Genomic DNA, 19,039 nt, shown 5'->3' on the forward strand with positions numbered 1-19,039 from the left:
CCCTCACATGAACCACCCCAATTGTGAAGGCCCATTTGCCTCATTTGAATAACTGTACTAGGTTAATTAAATTAGTTTAACCTAATAAAATTGATTAGCAACATAATTAATTTCATTTATTTTGAAATTAATTTAAGAAAACCATAGTTTAAAGAATTTTATATTCTAAGCTAAACTATATGTATTTTCTTGTATTTAATTAGATATAGAATTATAAACATCTAGATTCTTTCTGAAGCTTAATTTAAATTTTTCATTAAATATTCCTATTTAAGTTGATATTTAGTTATCTATAACTAACCAACTTAAATCTGAATATCTTTTGGATTTAAAATTTCAAATTAAGTTGAGGAATTTTAGGCATTGGTTATTAAGATTCTTTAGATATTTTTTTAAGTTGATATTTTTTCAAATATTAACTTAAAATGGAATATTTTCAAATTAAGTGGTTACAACTTAATTTTAATTTAATTAAGTCTAATTTGAAAAATATTTAAGTTGATTTCTTAGATTCTTCTAAAACAACTTAAACAAGATATTTTTCAAATTTGTTCCATTATATTCGAATTTTTTTTTCGAATTTAAATAATAATTGAAATTTAATTAAAGTTGATTTTTTTATTTAAACCAACTTTAATTTGTAATTTTTCATTATTATAATATGGAACTTGTTCGATATTTATTCGAATTTATTTTTTGAATTTAAATAATTAAAGTTGATTTTTTATTTAAACCAACTTTAATTTGTAATTTTTCATTATTATAATATGGAACTTGTTCGATATTTATTCGAATTTATTTTTTGAATTTAAATAATTAAAGTTGATTTTTTATTTAAACCAACTTTAATTTGTAATTTTTCATTATTATAATATGGAACAGATGATTAAATAAAATACATATTTTTTTTTTAAATAATGAGCTTTAATCAAAAGATATTCGATCTCCATTGTTGGTCTTACAATAGTTAAATTTTTTCAATATAACCTCGAGACGCTAGACTTCGTCCCCCTATGGATGGTTATTCGTTGAACACTTTTAACACTGTAAGATTTCATTTGATAAGTGTTTTGTGAGTTTTCGTCTCTATTAGACTCTCCCCTACGGTGACTACTTAGAGATAAACTCATAAAACATGAAACAATGGTGGAAGCTCATAAAATGAGAATAACCTTGACTCTCGCCTACCGGGACAACGTTGGATTCTCATTTTGATTGAATAAAAGGTTGCTAAAATGTTTAATTTTAGATGAGCTGACTACTCTATTCAACTAATGTTATCTTTGATTCTCGCCTACTAGGACACTATATTTCATTATGTTGGAAACCTTGGAAAATAAACTATGTTAGATTTAGTATTTTTATAACATATGTGATTATTTGTTATTTTCTGAACTTGTGTATGAATTTTGAACCAAAACCTTACTTTTGTTTTATTGATGTGTTGTAGTGCCAATAACCCTCTTCCCATTCCACTCCTAGTTAATATCTTAGCAATTGAACTTGAAGTTATAAACTCCTTGTCAGAGTAATACTTCACATATGCTCATGATGGACTTTAAATTCCAAAAAGCAGGTAAGTTGGGAATTGTTCACTCTGAAGAGAAAATAGTTCATAACTCCATAAATCCTACTACTTCAAGCTTAGTTGAGAAGATAAGAGAAAGTGATTCCACGTCCTCAAGTATACTTCACAACAAATTGTACAATCAAGAACAACAAATCACAAACGAATAAGCAGTAATGCTTCAGTCTTCGAATCATGTGTGTTAGAGAATGATAAATCCATTTGGATTCTTGATTCTGGGTCTACAAACCATGTAAGTTGTTCATTACAATTGCTTGAGAATTGGAATCATTTGAAATCCGGAGAGTTGAAACTTAAAGCTGGTAATGGCGAAATGGTTTCGGTTAGAGCTAGAGGAAAAGCCAAACTCAAGTTTCAAAACAGAATTTTGGAATTAGACAATGTCTTATACATTCCAAATTTCAGTAGAAACTTGGTTTCTGTTTCATGCTTACAATTGCAACAATACAAATTAGATTTTTCGAGTTCTGGTTCTACCATTTCTCGAAATGACATTCAAATTTGTGTTGCATCCATGGAACAGGGGCTTTATGTTCTTAGACCAGAAACACCATTTGCCCTACATAACGAACTTTTTAAAGTAGTTAAACCTAGAAACCACAAAAAGCAAAAGATCGATGATGATAATGAAACATATCTATGGCATTTACGTTTAGGTCATATAGGCTTTGATAGACTCAAAAGGCTAACCAAGGACGGTCCATTGAAAAATGTCGTCTTAGGTGAATTGCCAGTATGCGAGTCCTGCCTGGAAGGAAAAATGACTAAACGTTCTTTCTCTGCAAAGGGAGAGCGTGCCAAACAACCCCTAGGGTTAGTGCATTCCGATGTCTGTGGACCTTTGAATGTAAAAGCTCGAGGTGGTTATGAGTATTTTGTCACTTTCATTGACGATTACTCTAGATATGGACATATTGACCTTATGCATAAGAAATCTGAAACATTTGCAAAGTTTCAGGAATTTCATGCATTGGCTCAAAACCAATTAGGTAAATCATTAAAGATCTTGCGAACTGATAGGGGTGGAGAATATATGGATATGCAGTTCAAAGATCATTTAATTGAACTTGGAATTGAATCCCAATTAACCGTCCCTAGCACTCCACAGCAAAATGGAGTTGTAGAAAGACGGAATCGCACGCTTTTGGAAATGGTTAGGTCCATGCTTAGTTTTTCAACTCTACCTACGTCCTTCTGGGGATATGCAATTCAGATGGCAACCGACATTTTAAATGTTGTTCCATCTAAATCAATCCCTAAGACACCCTTAGAACTATGGATTGGTCGTACACCTACTTTACGCCATTATAGAATCTGGGGGTGCCCTGCTCATGTCTTAAGAAAGAAATACGGCAAACTTGAGTCACGAACTGATGTTTGCATGTTTGTCAGAAATTGTAAAGAGACTAGGGGTGGACTATTTTATAGTCGCAAGGATGATAAAGTGTTTGTTTCTACAAACGCAACTTTCCTTGAAGATGACTATATTAAGAATTTCAAATCACAAAGTAAAGTAGTGTTGGAGGAAATGCTTTCAGATCTAAGTCCTTCCAATGTTCCGTCCTCTTCCACTCGTGAAGAGGACAATCCCACTCCCTCAGTCGAACCAACTGAGAGAACTACTGCTAAAGTTTCTGTTCAGAAGATCACCGCTCCTCGTCGTAGTGGGAGGGTTTCAACAAAACCAGCTCGTTATGGCTTGGATGGTGAAATCAATATGGTCGTTGGTGACGGTATTGAAGACGATCCATTAACCTATAAACAGGCAATGGCTAGTCCGCAACGGAAACGATGGTCGGCCAGCATGGATTCAGAAATGGATTCCATGAAAAAGAACAAAGTCTGGGAATATGTAGACGCACCTCACAACTATCATCCGATAGGATGCAAGTGGGTTTACAAGAAGAAAAGAGGAGCTGAAGGCGAAGTCGAAACTTTTAAAGCTAGACTTGTAGCCAAGGGTTATACCCAAAGAGAAGGCGTGGACTATGAGGAAACTTTTAGTCCTATTGCCATGCTCAAATCCATCCGAATTCTTCTCTCCATAGCTGCTACTTTCGATTATGAAATCTGGCAAATGGATGTCAAGACTGCCTTCCTTAATGGGGTACTTGAAGAAACCATCTATATGGAGCAACCAGAAGGCTATGTTCTTCCAGGGCAGTAAAAGAAAGTTTGCAAACTAAATAGGTCTATCTATGGACTTAAGCAAGCTTCTCGCTCATGGAACAAAAGGTTTGATGAAATCATCAAGACCTACGGCTTTCTTCAAAATGAAGATGAACCTTGTGTTTACCAACTCAAGGAAGACCAAGTAGTAGTATTCCTGGTCCTTTATGTTGATGACATTTTGATTATTGGAAACAATATCAAGAAAATGACTCACATGAAGGAATGGCTCAACACTCAATTCGATATGAAAGATTTAGGTGAAGCAGCCTATGTTCTTGGTATTCAGATTATCAGAAACCGGAAGAACAGATCTCTTGCTCTCTCTCAAACAACCTACATTGACAAAGTTTTAGAGAGATTCTCCATGAACAACACCAATGGGGCAAACATGCCTTCTAGATATGGTATTCTTCTATCTAAGGAACAGTCTCCTACTGATCCTCAAGAGATAGAGGACATGGCGAAAATTCCCTATGCTTCTGCAGTTGGAAGTCTAATGTATGTAATGTTATGCACTAGACCTGACATCTGATATGCAGTGGGAATCGTGAGCAGGTATCAGTCTAATTCAGGACAGGAACATTGGAATGCAGTTAAGTATATTCTGAAATACTTAAAGAGTACAAGGAATCTTGTGTTAGTCTACAAGGGTGGTGCTTTAAGTCCCATATGCTACACTGATTCAGATTTCCAGGCAAGTCTTGAAGACAGGAAATCTACATCTGGGATGGTGTTTACTCTTGGCGGTGGAGTAGTGGTTTGGAGAAGTGCAAAACAAACCGCGATATCGGACTCGACTATGGAAGCTGAATACATAGCTGCAACTGAAGCTGCTAAAGAACTTGTCTGGCTAAGAAAGTTCTTCACCAGCATCGGTGTCGTACCTGAAATGGAAAAGCCTCTGGTCCTACTTTGTGATAATAATGGAGCGATAACTAACAGTAAGGAACCTCGAAGCCACAAGAGAAGCAAACACATTGAAAGGAAGAATCATATTATCAGAGAATACGTGGCAAGAGGGGATGTACTAGTTGAGAAAGTCGACACAGAGGACAACCTAGCTGATCCATTCACCAAAGTCTTGGCCGTGACTGCATTTGAAAAGCACCGTCAGAATTTAGGATTAATTGATATGTACTGATTAGTTTTATATTAGTGCAAGTGGGAGTTTGTTGGGTTTTATGCCCTAAATAAAACTCCATTTCAATGTAATCTATTTTATTCAACATCAATAAAGAAACATAAGTATTTTTCATTCATTTGTGTATGTTTTTGTTCAACTTATCAATTGCTTGTCTATTTGATTTATAAATTCATCTGAAACCCTTTTCACATACTTGATCCTATTTGTTGTGTTGTCAACACTTTGGAAAGTAAACATGACTATGTGAATAAAGTTTCCTAGATTTATCAGACACAGGGTTTTACTGATATGATAATCTACAACAAGAGTTTACTTGCATTTGGAGAAATGCTATGTTCTTTCCAGAACATTTGTTAAAGTAAAGCTCAGGTTGGATGCATGGAGTATGCATCGGAAGAGACCGATATTGAACTTTGACTTAGATTTATTAAACTTACCGTAAAATCTATTCAAGTCAATATCGCCTAGTTGATCCTAGATCAAATGATCTTAATCCTGTTATGATTAGGCTCAATCTCAGGAGGCTATTCGTGTTCTTTGATTTGTTAGTTAAGCCTACTTTTCGGTTAGGGTGATACGTACACTTTGGGAACACGGTAGTGCAATTGAGTGGGAGCGCTAACATAAACATGGAATCTATAGCTTCTATCTGGCGAATAGTAAGCAAAGGATGATCTCCTTCGAGCTTGACCAAACGAAAATAAATGGTGGAGTACTCATTTCACATAAGCTGAAATATCATTTATACGGGGTCAAGTGTTTTAAGGATAAAATACATAGTAGGGTGTAACGGTAATCTAATCCCTTTACAGTGTAGATCATTCATATAGAGGATCATTGATCAAATTAGGATTATAACAATGGATAACTAATGATGTGTCTATATGGTGGAACATATAGAGCATTCTATATACTGAGAGTGCAATTCTAAGTTCTATGCGTGGATTCAACGAATAATTAATAAGTCAGTGAATTTAGGTAATAAATTCTTGATCTGCTTATTGGAAGCTCGGTTATATAGACCCATGGTCCCCCCACTAGTTGAGATAATATTGCTTGTAAGACTCATGTAATTGGTTTTGATTAATCAATTATAATTCTCAAATTAGACTATGTCTATTTGTGAATTTTTCACTAAGTAAGGGCAAAATTGTAAAGAAAGAGTTATAGGGACATATTTGTTAATTATGATACTTTGTATGGTTCAATTAATAAATATGATAAATGACAATATTATTTAATAATTATTTATAGTTATTAAATAGTTAGAATTGGCATTTAAATGGTTGAATTAGAAAATTGGCATTTTTGAGAAAATCAGATGCAAAAGTGATAAAACTGCAAAATTGCAAAAAGTGAGGCCCAAATCCATACTGCGATGGCCGACCACTTTTATAGGAATTATCCTCTGATATTTTCATTATTTTAATGTCAAATAATTCAAACCTAACCCTAGTGGAATGCTATAAATAGACAGTGAAGGCTTCAGGAAAATTACACTTTTCATTCAGAAAAACCTGAGCCTCTCTCTCTACCTTGGCCGACCACTTCCTCTCTCTCTCTTCTTCCTTAAGATTTCGAAACACTTAGTGATTAGAGTAGTGCCCACACACAGCAAGTGATACCTCAATCATAGTGAGGAAGATCGTGAAGAAAGACTTTCAGCAAGAAGGAGTTTCAGCACCAAAGAATCAGAAAAGAGATCCAGGTTCAGATCTTGATAATACTCTGCGACAGAAAGGATACAAGGGTTAGAGATCTGAACGGAAGGAGTCATATTATTCCGCTGCACCCAATGTAAGGTTTACTAAACTTTATATGTGTTTATTTCATCGTTTTAGAAAGTTCATATTTAGGGTGTTAATCAACATACTTGTGAGTAGATCTAAGATCCTGGTAAAATAATTTCCAACAGGGGCTGCCTCCATTGAGAACGGGAATGATGAAATACCTACTGAAATTAAAAAAGTATTGAGTGAGGCCAAAGAAAACTTTGAAATGCCAACAAGACTTCCACCATTTCAAGGCCACGAGCATTCTATTGTCTTACGAGAAGGTACATCGCCAATAAGTGTTCGTCCATACCAGTATCCACAAGCCCACAAGGATGTCATTGAACAATTGGTGAAGAAGATGTTAGCTACAGGCATTGCTCAATCGAGCGTCAGCCCGTTCTCTATACTGGTGTTGTTAGTTCGCAAAAAGGATGGGAGTTGGCAGTTTTGTATGGACTACCGTGCCTTGAACTGTGAGACAGTACCCAATAAGTTTCCAATTCCTGTTATTGATGAGCTATTAGATGAAATCCATGGAGCCACTATCTTTTCGAAGCTCGATTTGAAATCGGGAGATCACCAAATCAGAGTGAAGCCTTCCGAGGTGCCTAAGATGGCTTTTCGGACTCATGATGGACATTATGAGTTTCTAGAAATGCCATTTGGTCTTACTAACACCCCGACCACCTTCCAATAGGAATGAACATTTTGAGCGGGATTGACCCGAACCTGAACTGGTGAACTCGCAATTTTTTTTTAAAAAAAAATATTCGTGCGGGTTGGATTTTTATGGGTACCAGGCTTCGGGTTGAACCTGTCATCCCGCAATTTAAATATATTATATATATTTTTATTTATTTTTATTACAGTTTATATATATATATATATTAAATTATTAATTAAAAAAAAAACAAAACCTAAAAGATAACACTAACCACCAAATTATTATATATAGTTTTTGTGAGTTTTTGTGTTTGAATTTGATTCTCATTATTCTGTTTATGTGTCAATACTCAATAGTTGTTGGCAGAAACTACAAAATTAAACCACCAAATTATATATATATATATATATATATGAAGGTATTGTTGTTTATAATAGTATTTGATATTGTGCATGTTTTGTATATTATAATAGTAATATTTTGTTGTTATATTATATATGTTTAATTTCATAAATAAAAAAATAAAAGAAATAAAAGAAATAATTATTTGAATAAAAAATTAATTTTTTAAAGAGTTGACCGAGTTGACCGGGTCAACCCGCCAACCCGATCAACCCAGTCAACCGAAACCCGCCAACCCGCTAACCCGCCAACTTGTGCCCTATTCGGGTCTGGGTTCGGTTTCATTTTTTTGAACCCGAAACCCGTGAACACGAAACCTACGAACCCGAAACCCGGTAAACACTCCTAATGTTCAGCCTTACCTTCCAGTCATTGATGAATGAGGTATTTCGTTCCCATTTCTGTCAATTTGTCTTAGTGTTTTTTGATGACATTTTGGTGTATAGTAGCAGCTTAAGCAATCATGTGCGACACCTTTCCAAAGTTCTTCAACTCTTGTCCTAACACAAGCTTTACGCTCATCTCAAAAAATGTTCATTTGCTCATCAAAAATTGGATTACTTGGGTCACATAATTTTGAGGGAAGGAGTAGCGGTGGACCAATCCAAGATTCAAGTTATGTTAGAGTGGCCTGAACCCAAGAACATCAGGGAGTTACGAGGTTTCTTGGGCTTAATAGGTTATTGCAAATTTGTTAAAGGGTATAGTGAAATGGCTTGGCCATTGAGGGAGCAATCGAAGAAGGACAAATTTGGATGGAATGAGGCTACAACTATCGCTTTGGTAGCACTTAAGCAAACTATGACCATGGTGCATGTGCTGGCTTTGCCCGATTTTGACCAACGCTTTGTAGTGGAAATTGATGCGTCAAGATACGGCGTTGGGGTTGTTTTGATGCAAAACCAGCGACATGTGGCTTATTACAGTCAAGTTTTGGGACATCAAGCAAGGTTGAAGCCTATTTATGAAAAGGAGTTGATGGCAATTATATTTGCAATCCAAAAATGGGGGCCATATTTGTTGGGAAGACAGTTTGTGGTGTGGACTGATCAGCAAAGTTTAATGTTCCTACTCGAACAACGTATTGTTGCCCCAGAATACTAGCGTTGGATGGTTAAGCTCATGGTGTACGATTTTGAGATTCAGTACAAGCCAGGGGTGGGAAACTGAGTTCGTGATGCTTTATCAGGAGTTCACCAACCAGCTGAATTTAAAAATCTGCTTGTTTCTCAAGGTATTGAATGGGTAGAAGTGCAACATGAAGTGAAAAAAGATTCGTTTTTAACTATAATGGTTGCTGATTTACAACAGGGGAGGTCGAGAGCAGCTAGATTTTATTTGGAGCATGGGAAATTAATGTACAATGGGCATTTGATATTGTCCAAAGATAGCTCACTTATTCCTACTATATTGCGAGAATACCACCATTTGGGTGGACATTCAAGTGAGAATAAAACTTTTCGTAGGATTGCTTCTGATTTTTATTGGGTGGGAATGAGAAAAGTGGTGGTTGATTGGGTATGAGAATGTGAAGTGTGCCAGAAACATAAGACTATGAATACTTCTCCTGAGGGTTTGTTGTAGCCTATAGCATTACCCTCGCTGGTTTGGGATGAACTGACTATAGATTTCATAGAAGGGTTACCCCGTTCACACGGCATGGACACTAGGGTTGTACATAAACTTTTGTAAACTACCAAACCCGAATAATCCGTCCAAACCAAATCGAGATAACCCGACAAAAATATAACCCGTCCAATCTTTATATTAGGCGGGTTGAAAATAATACTAACCCTCCCAATCAACCCGAGCTAACCCGACTAACACGATTAAGAGAGTTTTTTTTATATATATATATTTATTATTTATATTTATATATCATATAATTTATATGACCATTTAAAAAATATAAAGTTGAAACTAATATGATTTTTTATGGTGATTGATTTGAACTTTGAATTCAATATATATATATATATATATATATATTTGTCTCATTATTACATTTAACTAAAATATAACAATGGAATGTAGAAATAAAAAAAATATATTAGTGGTCGGTTTGGACGGGTTAACCCGACCAAACCGACTAATTTCGGGCGAGTTACTATTTTTTTTTTTCTTAATTGCGGGTTACAGTTAGAATTTTATAACCTTGTGGGCGTGATCCTCCAGTGCTTCTTCGTTACCAAAAGAATGCTACTCCGGTGTCTTCGGCGGATGAAATGTTAGAAGAGCGAGATGCGCAGCTAGATGACCTTAAAATGCACTTACCTTCGAGCTCAACAGAAAATGAAGGATGTGGCAGATAAAAACAAAAGGGATGAACAGTTTTCAGTTGACAAAAAGGTGTTTGTCAAGCTCAAACCTTATCGACAGAAATCCTTGGCTTCCCGACGCAATGAGAAACTGTCACCTTGTTTTTATGGACCATTTGATGTTTTCGCACGAATAGGGACTGTTGCCTATAAGCTTGCACTACCAGCCACTTCCTCGGTGCATCCCGTGTTCCTTGTTTCACAGTTGCAGCGTGCTCATGGGGTGACTCACTCTTCTTCATTACTACCACCATAACTCAATCCTGATTTGGATATGACAGTTGAGCCAGCTGAAGTTTTAGGTGTACGAAACACTCAATCTAATGGAATGGGAGAAATGGAGGTCTTAATCTTATGGAAGGACCTGCCAATGTTTGAAGCTACTTGGGAAAACTACAACAACTTGCTACAGCAATTCCCATAATTCCACCTTGAGGACAAGGTGAAAGTTTGGGCAGCAGGTAAAAATAAGCCATCAATTCGTATACCTATGCTAGAAGATCTAACAGTAATTGAGATGAGTTATTTAGGGAAGTTTATGATTTGTTTTGCCTAATGATTTAATTGGAATTATTTGTTTCTGTTTTTGTGATTAGCTTTGTTTGGAAAGTTAGAGAATTAAAATAGGTTAGACTTTTGGAGAGAAACCAGGTCTCTCGAATGTCTGGGCAATTTCTTATTTTCAGTAAATACTCTCTGTTTCTCTATATATCTTTCTGGTTTGGATCGATACACTTCTGGTGTGTATCAAGATCACTCAATAAAAGTGTGCATGAATTGCATATTTGAACAGATTTAAATGTAGAAAGGTGGACAAATATACTAGATCAATAGGAAGTAAACCATCCATCCGGTTCCAAAAATCTAACATAACTTATAAACCATGTAATCATTAACAGAAGAAGTAACCAGCAATTAAAAATAAAGTAAAAAACGCTTGAATCCACACATCCAGTGTAAAACTATTTAGGTCATTCTTATTTCTGCTTTCTATATTCCTTTGTGATCATCCCTTAACAAAACTTTACAGCAATTACTGTATTCAACATATTTATCTCAAATGATTGAAACATCATGAAAGACTATAGACTATAGAGTGATAAGGTATAGAAACAAAATGAATCTCTTAACTTACCCCTCCTTTCTTTAAACGCTCTGATAGAACAACAATTATCTTGAGCGCTTTAACCTTCTCTACATTAAAAGCTAACCTTGTTTTGTAAACCTTTTTAACTAGTTGTAAATAATTGTAGAAATTGATATTCAAAATATAACACTTGAAAACAAGAAATAGTTCAAAAAAACAATCAAACCATTACAACAAAAATCTCATATTTCATTTCAAGTCTTCTTAGATTTCTTCCTTGCAGCAGTTGTTTTGCCAATTCTTTTGCCAATATCTCATATAAGTAGAAAATATTGCTGAAATTCAATTTATGCTGCTACAATGCAATGAGTAATTGAGTAATATAGTGCTGAAAATTTTAACAATCTTTTTAGTGGTCACAAATCTTTGACATGTTTAATCAAAGGAAGAAATTTACCTGAGGAAGAAGCTCAAGAAACTTGGAGGTTTCTTCCACGACAATGCCTCTGTCCCACCTCTGATTCAGCAACTGCTCCCACCCAACATCGGGCACCATAGATTCGCCATAGGCAATCTCAGTTCCCACAGACATAACAGTGATATCAGGGGTTAACAAGGGTTTCTCGGCCCTTAAAAGTTGGTAAAGAATTGGGAGATCTTCCAGTTGAAAAAACCAGAAGAGAGTCAGGGCGGTATTAGGCTTCCCATAGAACTTTGAAGCGGAGAAGAGAGGTTTCGAGGGTCGTTGTGGTCATCGTAGAAAAACAAAGCTACAAAACTTTATTCATCATCTTATCATCTTCTAACTAAGAAAAGGACTATATTGTTTTCTTAATTCTAAACTTTATTGAAAGTGAAAGAACAGAGTAAACTAATCATAAGTTAGAGATAAACAAGCCTGATCAACACAATTATAGAAAAAACAAAACCTTTATTCATTACCCTATCTTTATCCATTCAAACTTTTCTCCATCATGATTGTTTCCTCATTACAAATGAGTAAATAAACTCATTCTCGGCCAAGAAAAGCTTTCACTATCATCTTCCCTTTTCTAACTAAGAAAAAGACTACATTGAATCATTGAAATTTGCACACACAACAGACATTAATTTCTTAATTCTGGACCTTGAAAGTACAAGAACAGAGTAAATGAATCATAACAAATCAAACTTATATTCAAATGAGTAAGTGAACACATACATTCTTGTCCAATAAAAGATATCACTATCATTTTCCCTTTAGAAGAGGACTAATATTAGAACAATTCATGTGTTAATCATGACAAAATTGAAAATTACACAAAGATATAGTATTGAAAATTGATCAGTATGTATAGTAGGTAGCTATAGACAACGGTAATATTATGATTATGATTAGGATTAGGATTAGGATTAGGATTAGGATGAAGAGGATGAAATCAATTGGCAGTGGGCATTGAGTAACGGCACAAAGGGCAGAAATGACTGGTCTCCAACCATCGAACAATACAATCCTTGTGAAACACATGAGAACAAGGCATCTCAACAACCACTCTGCTGCTCATCTCAATCTCATCATCATCATCATCATCATCACACGAATCACCCAACGACGGCACCATCTTCTCGAAACATATGGTACAATTGCAAGTACTCATCAGACCCACATCGTTTAACTCCTTGAGAGCCCTTATGGAGTCTTTCGCTGCAGGAATATTGACATTAATATTTATATTCTCCTGATTTTGCTCTTGTTGTTGTTGGTGTTGGTATTCAATACTAGCAGTTAGGGCAGTGATATCGAGACAGATATTGAGACCCAAAGCTTGGGAGTTATTAGAATAATAATCATGAATTATGGGCAAAACGTAAGCAGTAGCAATTCGTGAAGTTAATGAAGATGGGATTTGGATGGAAGGGGTGCCCATTACTCCAGCCAGAATATATTCAGTGATTGCTAAATAATCAGATAAGTATTGGGCAAAAGGAACCACCGTATAGTAGTGACGACTGTCGATGAGGCGGTGGATATCAAGGAGTATGTGGCGAAAGTTGACATGAAAGGCTATGAATTTATCATTCGTCGTCACTATTGGCCGCCGTTGTTGCTGCTGTTGTTGCTGTAAGACTGCTTCTCCATCGTTACAGACCACGTTTATGTCGTAATGACAATCAAACAGAGGCAGTGCCGCCATTGTAAAATTAAAATTCAAAATTAACGGTCACTAGGAAGCCAAAGATAACAACTTTCTTTCTGGGGGATTTCAAATGGAAGAGGAGGCGGGAGGGAAATTAAGGAAACAACTCTTGATAATGGATTCTAAGAAGAGTGTTGTTGGTGTACATATATATACAGCTGTTGTAAGTTGTAAAGGAGGGAAGAAATAAGGAAACAGTGATAATGAATTCAAATATACCAGTCAACTGAAATTTTTTTACCGTTGAATTCATAGAAACATTTAAATCACCTGTCCCCAATTTTCTATCCCATTCCTGTCCCTCCAATAATTAATTGCCACCTATTTTTTTTTTTCTACATCATTTGCTCACTTTTTGCTAAACATTTTCTCTGTTAGTTAGTTGCGTTTATTTTTTAATCTTCCCACTCACAATCTTTTCTTCATTAATTACAATATTTTATGGTTTTAAAAACATATTTACAATATATCTTCATAAAATTCAAAATCTTTTCAACTTCCCTTATTTATATCCTACACTCTTAAGAAACCATCAATATATAATAACTAATATTAAACACATAATTATATAATTATGTAAAACTCACTTGTTTGAGCTACCCAATTAATATGCAACATTCTTAAAAAAAAAAAAAAAAAACTATCAACATAATTATATAAGAATTAATATTAAAAATATTAATAATTTGTATCTAAAGTTAAATATATATATATAGATATATAGGGTAAGACTATGGTAGGACCGAGCAAAAGTTCCCTACCATAGTCTTGATAATGGATTCTAAGAAGAGTGTTGTTGGTGTTCAGTACTCTTGTATTGTGTCTCTGTGTATATATATACATATATACAGCTGTATACCCTTGTAAGTTGTAAAGGAGGGAAACCAAATAAGAAAATAGTCATGATCAATTCAAATATACAAGTCAACTGAAATTTTTTTACCGTTGTATTTATTATTATATTATTATTTTATTACAAAATGTGGAAACAATGTATACCAAGACTTAATTGTATTATACTTATTAATTAATACTTTGTAGATGATGTGGCTTGTAATGATTCTATTTCTCATCAATTTATTTATATGTATTTACCACTTTCTCTGTATTTACCGTTGTATTTTGTACAACCTTTTTTTATTATTATATTATTATTATTTATTACAAAATATAGAATAATACATTGTAAATGACGTGGATTGTAATTACTCAAACTAATTTAAATATACAAGTCAACTGAAAAGAAGCGTTATTCTATCACAATAATTTTTTACTGTTGTATTTTATTATTATATTATTATTTATTTATTACAGAATAGGAAAACAAGGTATAACCAGGACTTAATTATATTATACTTATTAATTAATAAGTTGTAGATGACGTGGCTTGTAATCACTCGAGTAATTCTATTTCTCATCAATTTATTTATATGTATTTAACACTTTTATCTGTATTTACCATTGTATTTTGTACAACTTTTTTTTATTATTATTATATTATTATTTATTACAAATTATAGAATAATACATTGTAGATGACGTGAAATGTAATTACTCAAACTAATTAAACAGATTAATTCTATTTCTCATCAATTTATTTCTATATTTATAATAAGTATTTTCATTAAAATTAGGGGTTTTTTTTAAATATTATACCTAAAATTGATTTTATTTGTAAAAATACTTTCAATAAATATACAAGTCAACTGAAAAGAAGCGTTGTATTTTTTTACCGTTGTAAGTTGTCTGCGTGTATATCACAATAATTTTTTTTACAGTTGTATTTTATTATTATGTTATTATTTTATTTATTACAGAATAGGGAAACAAGATATAACTAGGACTTAATAATTAATATGTTGTAGATGACGTGGCTTGTAAATGATTCCATTTCTCATCAATTTATTTATATGTATTTATTATTTTCTCTGTATTTACCGTTGTATTTTGTACAACCTTTTATATTATTATATTATTATATTATTATTATTATTTATTATAATACATTGTAGATGACGTAAACTGTAATTACTCAACCTAATTAAAGAGTGATTGATTCTATTCCTCATCAATCTATATCTACATTTATAATAAGAATTTCCATTAAAATATAAGAGTTTTTTTTCAATATTATCCCTAAAATTAATTTTATTTGTAAAAATACTTTTAACAAATTTATTTGCACAAATACTGATGTGTCACGTCAGCATAAATACCGAAATTCAAAATTATTATCGAAAATGGAAGAAACTTAAAAATTCTCGCTTCCAGAAAGCTCAGTATTTTGCAAGTTTTTTTTTAAAAAAGCAACATTTTAGTTACTTTTGATGTAAATAATATATCAGTTAGTTACTTTTTATTAAAAAAAATTATTTCAAGATAATTTTTTCTCATACACATTTTGTTGTTTAATTTGATCAAATAATTTTAAAAGAGAAATTTGATTTTCTATACTTACATACACCTAATATTTTTTCTCTAAACACATAACATTTAAATTTTGTGGGATATGACACATTTTAGATTAATTGTTTACATTATTACTGTCACACGGTAAAAATTACATTTATGCTGTCTTTGTCTTTTTCTTTTCCTTTTATACTGTAGATGCCAAAAATCACATACCAAGCCTCTATCCTCCACACCTACATACATAACTACCCCAGTAATACGAGAAACTTGAAAACAACCATTAATTCCAGCAAGATGGAACAAAAATAGAAAAATCGACATCAAATAAATAATTAGAGCAGCTCCAAGGAGACTGCAAATTGATAGTATGGTGTATATATTTGTTCCAAGGAGGCTGCAAATTGAGCATCATTTTCTAGGTTTCTCTACAGTGCACGACATATATGCCGTGCACTGTAGTCACGGCATGTTTTTTTTTGTTAGTTTTTTTTATAATTTAATTAATATTTATATTATTATATTTGTAAATTAAGAATTATTTTTTGAGAAATTTTTTAATACACATTTTTAAAAGTGATGTACGAATCTACTCCTATTTATTTCGGCACCGACAAACTTTTTTAGTCTATTTTTTTTTTATATAGTAGTGTATATTATAATTATTTAAGACATTCTGTAAAATTTAAAAAAATTTAGAAAAATTTAATACGCCGAAAATAATGCACTTCTTTAAAAGTGGTCCACTGATTTACTCCTACCTGTTTCGGCATTCGGGAGACTTGTTTAGTCTTTTTTTTATGGTCGTGTACATTATAGTTATTTAAAACATCCTGCAAAATTTAAAAATTTAACATGCCGAAAATAGAATTCAAAATTTCTGTTGCGTGACTCTTTTATTTAGATGAATACATTGTAAAAGCACCTTATAATATTTTTTTTGTGTAAATTTAAATGTGAATATCATAAATGTAGATCACCTATTCACTGGGATGAAGTGGGTGAAAGAAAGTTCTTGGGTCCCGAAGCTGTTCAGAAAACAAGTGAGGCAGTTGATAAGATTAGAGCGCGAATGCTCGCGGCTCAGAGTAGGCAGAAGAGTTATGCCGATCCAAAGCGCAGAGATATTGATTTTCAGGTTGGGGACATGGTATTTCTCCGAATATCTCCGATGAAAGGCATAAAACGCTTTGGGAAGAAAGCAAAGCTTAGCCCGAGGTTCATTGGACCTTTTGAAATCCTTGAGAGGATAGGGCAAGTAGCATAAAGGTTGGCTATGCCCCCAGCGCTGGAAACTGTACATAATGTGTTTCATGTTTCAATGCTTCAGAAGTATGTCTCAGACTCGTCCCATGTTCTGAGTTATGAAGCATTGGAACTTCAGCCGGACTTGTCATACGAGGAACAACCAAAGGCGGTATACTTGATAGAGAGAGAAAGTCTTGAGAAGCGGTGACGGTGGCAGGTGAAAGTACCTTGTGGAAGAACAAGAAGGTAGAAGAGGCAACCTGGGAACTCGAGACGGATATGTAGCAGAAATATCCGGAGTTGTTCAGGTACATTTCGGGACGAAATTTCTATAAGGAGGGGGTAATTATAATACCCGGAATTAAGAAACGGATTAGCAAAACCCTAACTAGATAATTATGTATAATGGAGGAATTATATTATTATATAGTTCAATATATGTGATTTATATGAATTTTAATATATTAAAGACCCCGTTGGTGAGCCAGGGGCATTTTGGTAATTATGACCCGAGAAGGGTAAAATGATGAAATTAATTTAATTACCTACTTAATAGAACTATATTATTATATAGTATGCCTATGTTGTCTTTTCACGTGTGTTTTGACAGGTTAGCACGGTATAGTCACAACTGGGAATTTCGAGCGGAACCGGGTTCGGGCCCGAAATGTAAATTGGATTGATTTAATTGGCATTTTATTTGATGAGTGATAATCTAAAATTATTGTGAATTATTTATGCATGAAATGACTTATTTACCCTTGTGAGGGTGTAGGTGTGAATATTAAGCCCTAAGGGCATTTTGGTCATTTGACCCCTAATTACTATGTTTGGAAAATGTGATTTTTGAGGAAATGAAATGTTAATTTCTGGCTGTGTTTACCCCTCTCTTGGCCGACCCTTTCCCTCTCTCAAACCTCTCTTAAAATTTCTTTTTGTGGCTTTGGTAATTCGTTGATTTGAAGCTTGGGATTGGAAGATTTTTGGAGCTTAGAGTTAAGAAAATTCAAGCTTTGTTTGAGGTAGCTCTTGTTGTTTTTAATTTTGTTTTCCCTATTGAATTTATGGTGTTAAAAGCTTAGAAAAGCATATGTTGAATTGTTGAGTAGTGGGATTGCATGCTCATAGTTTTGAATGGTAATCTTGGTGGGTTTTAGTATAAATTGCATAATTTGTGATGTTGTGCATGGATTATAATTGCAAGGTAGTTTCTAACTTAGAATCATGTATTTTTGAGTTGTTTTCTTGGCTGGAAGTTATTTGAAATATAGAAGTTGAAGCTCTTGTTCAAGAGCTTAAAGTACCATGAATATGCATGATTTTAAAGTGATTTTGCTATCTGAATTCTTGAGGGTTTGTTGCTGGATTTTAATGCTTGATAATGTGTTTTAAATCCTTAATATTTGCTAGCTACTGTAAGTGGATTAATTGAGAATTTGGTTGTGAAAAAGCAAGCTTGAGTTCATGGAACTTAAGGAGGAATATTGTAGAACATTGTCCTACATATATAAGAACATGAGCTATTCCACTTATCACCAAAGTGATTTATATCCTATGTAGTATGCAATTTAATTTTAAATTGGTAGTTAATTATTTATTTAGCCCTTAGTTAATTGACACTAATGTTCAAATAGCTAAAAGGATTTTAACTCAATCGAAGCAAGGGAAGTTTGTCTTCGAATCTAAGAGAGAATCTTGGTTGGTTAATCAAGATCTTAAGGTAAATTATTGTAAAAATCTTTGTTGTGTTGTTTTACATCCATGTAATTTACAAACTGGAATTTATATCTTAACATTAATTTTTATTGGAGGTTATTTACCATACTAAGGCAGTTAGACTCAAAATGAACATGTTGGGTTTATTAAATTTTTTTAGTATACTAATTGGCTAAATAAATAGCTTTTGAATATCGAAAAATACTTTACTATGTTTATTCCTTGGAGATATAATATGGCCTTCGTTATTAGGCATGATCATATCAAACTTAACTTATTTATAATTATGAGGCAAAATGCTAATATTTATTTACATATACTTTAATTTATTTTCTTAGA

General features: G+C 33.5%; 1 protein-coding gene across 1 annotated transcript; it reads right to left on the reverse strand.

The window, feature by feature from the left end:
* Positions 1-12,568: 12,568 nt before the first annotated feature.
* Positions 12,569-13,324, reverse strand: LOC115708808 (E3 ubiquitin-protein ligase SGR9, amyloplastic). The gene has a single exon (XM_030636824.2). It carries the CDS (start codon positions 13,322-13,324, stop codon positions 12,569-12,571), a length of 756 nt encoding a protein of 251 aa, XP_030492684.2.
* Positions 13,325-19,039: the final 5,715 nt, after the last annotated feature.

The sequence above is a fragment of the Cannabis sativa genome, chromosome 3 (assembly GCF_029168945.1).
Source record: "Cannabis sativa cultivar Pink pepper isolate KNU-18-1 chromosome 3, ASM2916894v1, whole genome shotgun sequence".
NCBI classification, from domain to species: domain Eukaryota; kingdom Viridiplantae; phylum Streptophyta; class Magnoliopsida; order Rosales; family Cannabaceae; genus Cannabis; species Cannabis sativa.